The sequence below is a fragment of the Poecilia reticulata genome, chromosome 8, assembly GCF_904066995.2.
Source record: "Poecilia reticulata chromosome 8, P_reticulata-male-v2, whole genome shotgun sequence".
Classification (NCBI taxonomy): domain Eukaryota; kingdom Metazoa; phylum Chordata; class Actinopteri; order Cyprinodontiformes; family Poeciliidae; genus Poecilia; species Poecilia reticulata.
Genome location: NC_088837.1, coordinates 14,214,940 through 14,224,324, shown reverse-complemented (window position 1 = coordinate 14,224,324; position 9,385 = coordinate 14,214,940). Strand labels below are relative to the sequence as shown.

Below are 9,385 nucleotides of genomic sequence, written 5' to 3'. Positions count from 1 at the left end.
GTTCTGATAGCGTGACAGAGAGTGATCAAGGACACTTTTTACAGTGCCAAGTAATAAGCAGTTGAAGAAATGAAAGAGATTAAAACATCAAACAATTTAAGGAAATGAGGGAGGAAAGAGGAATGATGAAATAACAAAGACATTTTGGAATTGAAATAACAAATAGAATTATCAAATGAATAAAATAGTAGGACCAGTGGCGCAACTACACATTATTCAGGTGGATGCGAAAACATAAATTGCCCCCCGGATCCCCAGAAGGAAGGTTGAAGGCGCGCTGAAGTGTATGGGAAAACAAAATCGGCGCTCCTCACCCTCCAGACAGGGTTTTGACGCCCACTCTGGTGCTGCGCTCCTATGCGTTGCATGCGCTACATACCCACTTTTTGCGCCACTGAGTAGGACTTGCCAAACTATTAAAAACATAAATAGAAGTAAAACATAGATATTAGAAAACTTGATAATGTTGCAAAAAAACTAAAATAAAAATTTTATAGAAAAATCTTAAAATATAAGAAATAGTTATAGACTTAATCTTGAACCCAAACTGAATAAATGTGTCTCTAAATGTATGGACTTAGTAAAACTTAAGAACTTGTCATGAAATGATTTAGTTTTTATTTTATTTTATTTTATTATTTTGCACCAGAGAATTTAAATTTGTGTCCAGCTTTCATGCAGTTTTAATATCTGCTAGAATATTCCTGAATCAATTGAATTGGCTAAACTCAAACAGTTTGTTTTACAGTGTGGACGCCTCTAGCTGTTTTTCATTGCCACTCCTCTTTTTGTCAGCCAACCCACACCTTCCTGTTTCTCATTTCCTTGCTTTTTACCATTTTGAATGTCAAACTTTGAAGAATCAACTTTCCTTTTGTGAAACAACTTTGAGCCAATTTTTCTCTTCTTCATCTGAAGACGGAATTGTGGTTGCCATAATTTCATTCATTTCATTCAAGGTGGGTTTTTATAATCAGATTTAAAAATTTAAATACCTATATGAAACAATACAGATATAAAATATATCATTATGATTTTATGATTTATCTTCCAGTCTCTGTTCTTGGTCATGGGTGACTTTGTTTGTGACACACTAACCCAGGCCGGTCTGAGTAACTTGATTAAAATATTTAAAGGTAACGTATTACACTGTATAACTGTTACTTTTGTCATCATAGGATAATGTCACAAGAAAGTTAAGAAGACATGGATTCACAAATGCCAGTTAAATATATTACAATAATAATGTTTTGAACACAAAGATAAATGTGAACATGAATAAGGCGTTTAAGTGCTTGTAGTAAAAAGTCACTTTATTCTGCTTCTTAAGGACACATAGCGCCTCCCAGAGGACAAAGGGACAAACTGTTCTTCAAATATTGACATGACTGATATCTAATGAGATGTTGTTTGATTACAGATGAAGGGATTGATAGAGAAAGTTTTTATATGCTTCAGGATGCAGACATCGAAAAGTTGATTCCAAGAATGGGACCAAAGTTAAAATTCAAAAATTTACTCAGACGGTTAAAGGTATGTCCTGTGCTTTTAAAAAAGTTTTTGATATGAAAATGCTCACTAGTGCGGATATATGCTTTTACATATTATTCTTCTTATTATTATTATTGTTATTGATAAAATATTCCATTAATAATAAAGTCTGAACAGATTTGGAAAAATGTTTTATCACTAGGCAGAACAAACCCTAAATGAGAGCCCACATCATTTTCCAACACATGTAAGTCAAGCATATTCTTATTGTAGTTTAAAGTGAAATATTTTATCCTAACATCTGTGATATGGCTACTTAGTTTTACTGTTCAATTAAAAGCTTTTTACCAGGATTATTTTATTTTTTTATTTGCAGGGTCACCAGACTGGTGAAGCAACAGATATGACTGAGGTGAGAAGGAATAATCATACATACATATATATATATTTTTTTTTTCGTCTTTTATCTCATACAAGATGACATCATAAGTATGATGTTGTTATTATGTTATTTTTTTGTCTATTTGGAAAGTTTATAATCAGTATAATAAAACTGCCAGTGGAATAAAATAAACATTATGAACTTTTAAGCTATTTTATAATGGAAAATCATTTTTAAGTTTAGTCAAACTTTTCTGTTCATCTTCAGGTTTTACCTTCTACAAGTGACACAGGTGAGAAGTACAAGATCTTAATCAAAATATTTTCATGCAAATTGATATTAACAAAACAGCTATAAACCAATACGAGTAACTTTTTGTTTTTTAAAACAAGGAAAACGAAAATCTGGCCAACAGTTGGACAACAAAGGACAACCAGCAGCAAAAAGGAAGTGTGAGACAAATTTGTCAACAGGTATTTCTTTCTATACACATTGTACCAACATAAAAAATTATAATATTGGTATAAGTTGCAGCTCAACTTTTCCTCCAGATGTCTTTTTATTGTAGGTTTGTGGGATGAGGGACTACATTTTAATTTAGGAGTGTCACTGATTATGATTTTATTGCATCAGTATGTTCACATTGATTGACATACTGGCTCAGTTTGCAAATCTCCAGATGCTTTGCATTTATATTATTTATTATTTAATGCCTTTATATGACAAGGTGTTAAATGATCAGTTAAAATTTATTGTTTATTAAAAGAAAAAAAACAGTTTTAATTAACATGACAGGTTATATTTCTAATTCAATAAATTAATCAATCAAGTTTATTTGTATTGCACATTTAAACAACAAGGCAGTTCAAAGTTATGTCTTGAAAATACAAATTCATAGAACAAATGTTAATTTTTTTTCAAATGCTATTGTTACACATCAAAATGTTGATTAATGTTTCATTTATAATGTTTCAAAAGCAACCTTAACCAGGTGGGTATTTAGTCTAAATTTAAAGGAACTCAGTGTTTTGGCTGTTTTATGATTTTCCTGAATTTTGTTCCAGATGTATGGTGAGTAGAGGCTAAATTCTGCTTCTAATTGAAAAATTGCCTAAACAAATATTAGCAACAGTGACTACTGGTGTAGAAAAATATAGTATATTTTGTCTCACAATTAACATCATATGTGTCACATTGCTTTACCCTTAAATGAACAAATTCTAAAAATTCCTCTCTTTTTTACATTATGGTTGTTTTTCTAAATGTATTTGTGAAAACAGAAGCAAGGATGTTAAATGAAGTGAGAAACACGATGGGGGACATCTATGCCATGTTGCAAGATGGCAGTGATCTTAATAAGATCTTGAAGTAAGTAGATTTTAAATTGGAAATAAACCAAGAATAAAGATTTAAACTAGAAAAAACATTCCTGAATATCTAGAGATGCAATAAAAGGTTTGCATCTTCTTGGTGTTTTGTTTTGGTTTTTTTTACATTTGAGCTATTGCTAAACCTGCCTAAATTATGTTTTGTGTAGACATGCACTTTAAAGCTGAGTTTCTCAATAATGGCTACATTTTCTGCAGAACTAAAATCAAGAATCTAGAGACAGAAAAGAAGGAGCTGGTTGGTGTCTTTGGTAAAACTGGAGCTGGAAAGACGTCTTTGATAAACGCTGTCCTTGAAGAGAGGAATCTGTTGCCCTCTGGAAGTGTTAGTGCCTGCACCTCAGTCATGATTAAAGTGGAGGGTAACAGGGGCAATGAAAAATACGAGGCAGAAATTGAATTCATTTCACCTGAAGTAAGCTAAAAATATACTTATAAAAGTCTGATGAAAATGTAACTTCTGTAATTTTACACGTCACTTGAAAAGCAATTCTTTTTTTTTTCTTTTTTTTAGGACTGGGAAGATGAATTGGCATCACTGCTTTCTATCATTAAAAAAGGAAATCAAGAAACGCAAGACAATGTTGACGACACTGATGAAGAATACCATGACGCTGTTGATAAGCTGTTAGCTCTGTATGATGAAGAATGGAGGGAAAAATCCTGTGAACAACTCATGGAGACGAAGTACTTCAAAGAAATTCCAGAATTTCTTCTTTCAAAACAGAAAACCTTGGTCTTTGAATCAGTAAGATGCAAAGATTTTAACAGTAATTTCCTGCATCAATTCAGCAATATATCATAATTGTATACTTTTTTAATTGATTTTTTTAATTATACAATTCTGATACATACATACAATAAACATGCACATGTTTACATGAAGGTGGGACACATAGAGCTTACTGTAACCCTCTCAATTTCAGCTGAGAAAATGAGAGGTTTACAGTAAAATGTCATTACTTTCAGCTGTCATAATTTATTACTAATATTATGACTACTATTATGTTTTGCAGGCTAAGGATCTATCTACACATATTGTCAAATATACAAGGGATGCTGCAAAAAACGAAAACTATGACGAAATAAAGCAGTGGTACTGGCCACTTGTGAAGTGTGTGACTGTCAGGGTACCAGATAATCCTTTTCTCCAACACGTCACACTTGTGGACCTTCCTGGCAATGGAGACCGTAATAAAAGCAGAGATACAATGTGGAAAGGGGTAATGTATCCTTACTATATTGTCACATTATATATATATATGCTGCAGTAATCTGGGCAAAAGGAGCCCCAACTAAGTACTCAGTGCTGCATATGTTCATACTTTTTATGTTCATACTTTTCAGTTGGCCAATATTTCTAAAAATCTATTTTTTTGTATTGGTCTTAAATAATATTCTAATTTTCTGAGATACTGAATTTGGGGTTTTAACTATTTGTCAGCTCTAATCATCAACATTTAATGGAAAAAATATTTGAAATATTTCAGTCTGTGAGTAACGAGTGAATACAATAAACAACTTTCACTTTTTGAATGGAAATACTGACTTTAATCAACTTTTTCATGATATTAAAATTTTTTGACCAGAACCCAATATATAAAATGCTTTTTGTCAGATTGTTGGAGACTGTTCTACCGTCTGGGTTGTCACTGAAATCAACCGAGCAGCATCAGAGCAAGAATCTTGGGACATCCTGAAAAATGTTGCCAGTCAGATTGGAAACGGTGGCGAGTGTCGACACATTCACATTGTCTGCACCAAGTCTGATGATATTGATGATTCAGATGAACTGTGAGTTCACTGCTATGCTAAAAGTGTATTGCTAAATAAAACTCAAAGGGCAAAAAGCCATAGATGATCTACTACATTGTTTTCATGTTTTATTTTATTGTCAGAAGATTCCTAGGTCTGCTAAGCTCCAATAGATATTTTCTTCTCTTTTAGCACCAAAGCTGAAACTAAAGCCTTGATACTTAAGAGAAATGCAAAAGCCAAAGAAAGTGTGGGAAAAGAACTCAACAAACTCGACAAGATTAAAGTGAGTTTAGCATACTGGTAAAATGTGTAGCACATTTGTCTACAATTAAAAATAGAATGAATTTCTAAATGATTTTAATGTTTCCTAGAAACACTTCAGCGATGAGTGTTTTCAGGTCTTCACTGTGAGCTCCAGAGATTTTTTCAGGAAGAGAGATCTAAGTCCAGAGGAGACTGGTAGGTTGTGTCAATCTGTGTGAAACATTTATACAGCTTTGCAGAAACACAAACAATGCTAAGCTTATTATATAAATATAACTATAGACATGATTTTTCACAGAAATACCCAAGCTTCAGGAATTTTTGCAAAATCTTAATGACTGTCACTCAGAGACATTAAACTATGTGTCTGGAGCTCATGGGATCCTCTCTTTGATTCATGGGGCCAGCAGAAGAAAAGAGGTAAGGATACCAAGTTAAATGATTTTTAGTGTATTTAGCTGTTTTACTTGCTTTAAGAAAATTGTAATACAGCACAAATAAAGATAATTTAATTAGTCACATTATTTTTCAGGGGTACTAAACTAAAATAGATTTGGAGATTCTGAAAATGTCCTAAACACCTTTGTTTTTCTAGGATGACAGAATTAAGGAGGTGTTTGAGGCTCTTGATAAAAATCTAACCTTTCAAACTGAGTCAATCAAAAATGAAATGAGGAAGATTTACAACGTTTTTGAAGAATGCCTTCAAGAGGGAGTTGAGAGATCCAAAAACTCATATGGAAACATCTTGAAGACCACTCTCTATCCCCATGTATGTGTGCTGATAAGGAAGTACATCTTTGTAATGTAGCATAGTTTTGTCACATACGTTATTAAATTTGATAAATATTTCTCCCTCTCTTTTTCATCCCCCCAGAAAAGGGATGGTCGGGGATTTTGTAGGCAACTGAAAAAAGCAGTAGAAAATGAAGGAGTCTGCAGACCTAGGAAGGGAAGAGAAATGAACATCAACATGAACTTGACTTCCCTTCTGACTGACAGCATTGATGAGGAATTCAGAGCCACTTTTCCGTAAGACCTTTATGAGCACATAGAGGGCCTCCACAAATATGTTACTGCAACATCAGTTACAAATGAAATTCACTGAAGTTCCTGTTCCCAAAACACCTATTTTTTTATATTATCATTATATTTTTAAAATCTACGTAGTACCCAAATCATTCAAGATAGCCTGAATGATTTTCACATTTTGATATTATTGACAATATTCAGTATTTTTTTATGTTGCAGAAATGATGGAAAATGTGGCCCATTCAAAGGAGTGATCTATGGTTTTTCACTTGTCACTAAAGAACTAAAAGAGAAGTACAAAGATGTGGAACTGCAGCTGATATCTCTCAAGTCAGAGGTAATAAATGAGAAACATAACTTTTTAGAAACATAAAATAATGAAAGGCTTTTATGCTGGCTAAACCTGAGATTTAAAAAAAAATGTCAGAAATAAATAAGTATATACATATATATGTGTTATTTATGACAGTAGTTGAATACTTTAACTTTGCAGTAAAACTGGGTTACTTAAATAATTTTTTTAATTACAATCCTTTTTAAAAAAATTTTTTAGGAAGAACGTCTGAAGACAAGTCTGAACAAAAGTATTCGTAAGCGCAAAAAAATAGTCTACCGAAGTCTAACAAAAACCATTGGGGAAACAATGCACGACTGCTATAAACGTAAAGAAAGTGATCACGTTATTACAATAATTTACATTTATGTTTAGGTATTATTTATTAAAACCTAAAACATTGTTTTCCAGAAGCAGCAGCATTTAGAGGAACTGGCACACTGCAGAACATGCGGGAAACTATAGAGAATCACGTACATGGATCAAAGAACACCATGTATGAAAATGCTAAACAGGTCATGATGAACCACCTGGACAACTTGATGGTTTGTTACTTTTAATGTGATAAGAGTGAAATATGAATTACATTACCTCTCCACTCTGTTATCGTACCCATATACTGATCCATACAAAGCTGTAAAAAAGTACATGGCTTCTTTCTCTTGTTTTTGTTTCCTCTCTTTCTAAAATGTCTTGATGGATTCTTGATCTGATAGAGAACATATGGCTAAAATGTGATCCCTTATTAAAATACTCATTGACTAGGGTGTGAATAAAAACAAGTTTCAGACATTTTGACAATAGTCACTTCCCATTTAATCTTGAAATTAACTTTTGACTGAAACAAGTGATAAAAGGTTTAACTCTAAATCAGAGGGACGTCCTGAAAATACTAGAGGATACCATGAGGGAATCGATTGAGCTCTCACTGAAGACTGATGATCTTTCACTTCCAGGTAAAATTTCAGCTCTTAAAAGAATGTATTTAAAAATATATTTCACAGAAAACACTTATTATTAAAACTGTTTTCTTAGAAGTTTCAGCACAGCTGGAGATGGTCCAAAAACTACGTGATGAGCTGAACAGCTGCTAAAACAGGGAACATATTTGAGGTAAAGAACATAAACTATAAATTGCACTTTTACTGAATGATGCAACAAAAACTCTGAGCTCTAATTGTGGCTTTTAATTCAACAGCTGTTCTCATTGGAGGGATTCATCATCATCTGCATCTGCAGCCCTTCGGAATGAAAAACTGTAGGATTATGGAACAACTTAGAAAGTGAAATTGAAATCAAGTCAAAGTGTCTTTACTGTCCTCTAGGGAGAATTGCTGGAAAAAGACATTTCCATTTTTGAATAGATTTCTTTGATATTTTAAATATGAAAAAATGTTTTGGATTTTTAGTATAGGTTGATTACACTCCTTTACTCTTTGATAATCTTAGAAATGTTTGCATTACATTTGGAATTAAAATCAAATCAAAGTGTCTCAGTACTGCAGGTCTTATTGCAGAAAAAAGACAGAAGACATTTCCATTTTGAAAAGTTTTCTTTGATATTTTATACGTGACAAAATGTTATTAATTTTTAGCATGTTTATTACACTTTTTAACTGTTTATTTTTTTTACAGATGTTTGCATTACTTTTTTCTTTTTTTGTTGAAGCTTACATGAAAAATGTAAAGACAAATAAAGTAGCCATTATTTCTTGCTTCTGAAGATGACTAAACCTCTAATTATTCTCTATTTTTTTAGTTGTTTAATTGTACTCCTAATGCATGTGTGTGATTTGGTATCCTGTAGTAAAATTCACTAAGATAATCAGATAAATGTACATGAACATGTCAGATGATTTTTTAAACTAATTTTCTGAGTTTTATTCACTGGGAAATTCATAACTATGGTTCCTGTTACACTTTCTACCCTTTCTACCATAGAGATGCAAAATACAAATAAACAAATAAAGTTATGTATGACACATTGTGTTTTTCTCTCTTCAATTTAATTATTGAAAAAATGATATGTCACTTTCACTGCAGGTACCAACATATTGAAAGATCAGGGTGGATCTTTTTTAACATCTCCAGCTGCTATATACACTCTGAATAATCCTACATTGTCCTTCAGCCACAAAGGTTGAGTGGAAGGAAAAACTATTAGAAAAAGGTGGAATAAGAGTAACTGCATTATTAAAACAGGAATGACAAGCAAAATCCATTCAAGAGTTTGAGAAAGCTTCATGAAGAGTGGACTAAGGCTGCAGTCAGCTCATCAAGCGACATTATGCACAGACTAATCTACACATATGCTGCAAATGTCATATTTCTTGAGTCTAGTCCTTTAGAACAATCTTATCTGGCCAAAGGAGGAAAACAACTGAAACTAATTAGCATTTTATTTTGAAATCGAGGTCCCAAGGAGAGGCAGAGTGGAAAGCCACAGAATGTAAGTTTCTTAAAGTCAAGTGTGAAATTTTGACTGTCGGCAATGATTTTGGAAGTCACGTCATCTGCTGTCATTATTCATTGCGTTTTCTGAAGTCTGCAGTCATCACAGCCAAATGAGTGAAAACAAATACTGAACTTTTTCACAATATTCAAATTTGGGCAAGCTGTAGTCGTATGATTGTAAAACGTTATTGTTGGAAATATTATGTGTTATCATTTTTACATGTGTATAGAACTAGATGACCTGTGTGTAGAACTTGTAGACGAAACTTGCTTGCCTTTCGC

At 32.7% G+C, this 9,385-nt stretch overlaps 1 protein-coding gene across 1 annotated transcript; it reads left to right on the top strand.

Annotated features, from left to right (window-relative positions):
- Positions 1–801: 801 nt before the first annotated feature.
- Positions 802–8,631, top strand: LOC103469198 (nuclear GTPase SLIP-GC-like). Its single transcript, XM_081610003.1, has 23 exons — positions 802–959; positions 1,055–1,136; positions 1,421–1,533; positions 1,694–1,738; positions 1,868–1,903; positions 2,141–2,165; positions 2,266–2,346; positions 3,154–3,241; positions 3,460–3,676; positions 3,776–4,009; positions 4,278–4,484; positions 4,880–5,055; positions 5,209–5,302; positions 5,391–5,478; positions 5,582–5,703; positions 5,879–6,055; positions 6,161–6,315; positions 6,535–6,652; positions 6,869–6,977; positions 7,061–7,194; positions 7,524–7,605; positions 7,685–7,762; positions 7,848–8,631. The coding sequence occupies exons 2-22, from the start codon at positions 1,070–1,072 to the stop codon at positions 7,741–7,743; spliced, it is 2,427 nt and encodes an 808-aa protein (XP_081466129.1). The 5' UTR covers positions 802–959; positions 1,055–1,069; the 3' UTR covers positions 7,744–7,762; positions 7,848–8,631.
- Positions 8,632–9,385: the final 754 nt, after the last annotated feature.

Coding starts and splice junctions, on each gene's coding strand:
- LOC103469198 (XM_081610003.1), top strand. CDS start 1,070: ATGGGTGACTTTGTTTGTGACACACTAACCCAGGCCGGTCTGAGTAAC. Junction 3,242..3,459: donor GATCTTAATAAGATCTTGAA/GTAAGTAGATTT, acceptor CATTTTCTGCAG/AACTAAAATCAAGAATCTAG. Junction 7,606..7,684: donor TGATGATCTTTCACTTCCAG/GTAAAATTTCAG, acceptor CTGTTTTCTTAG/AAGTTTCAGCACAGCTGGAG.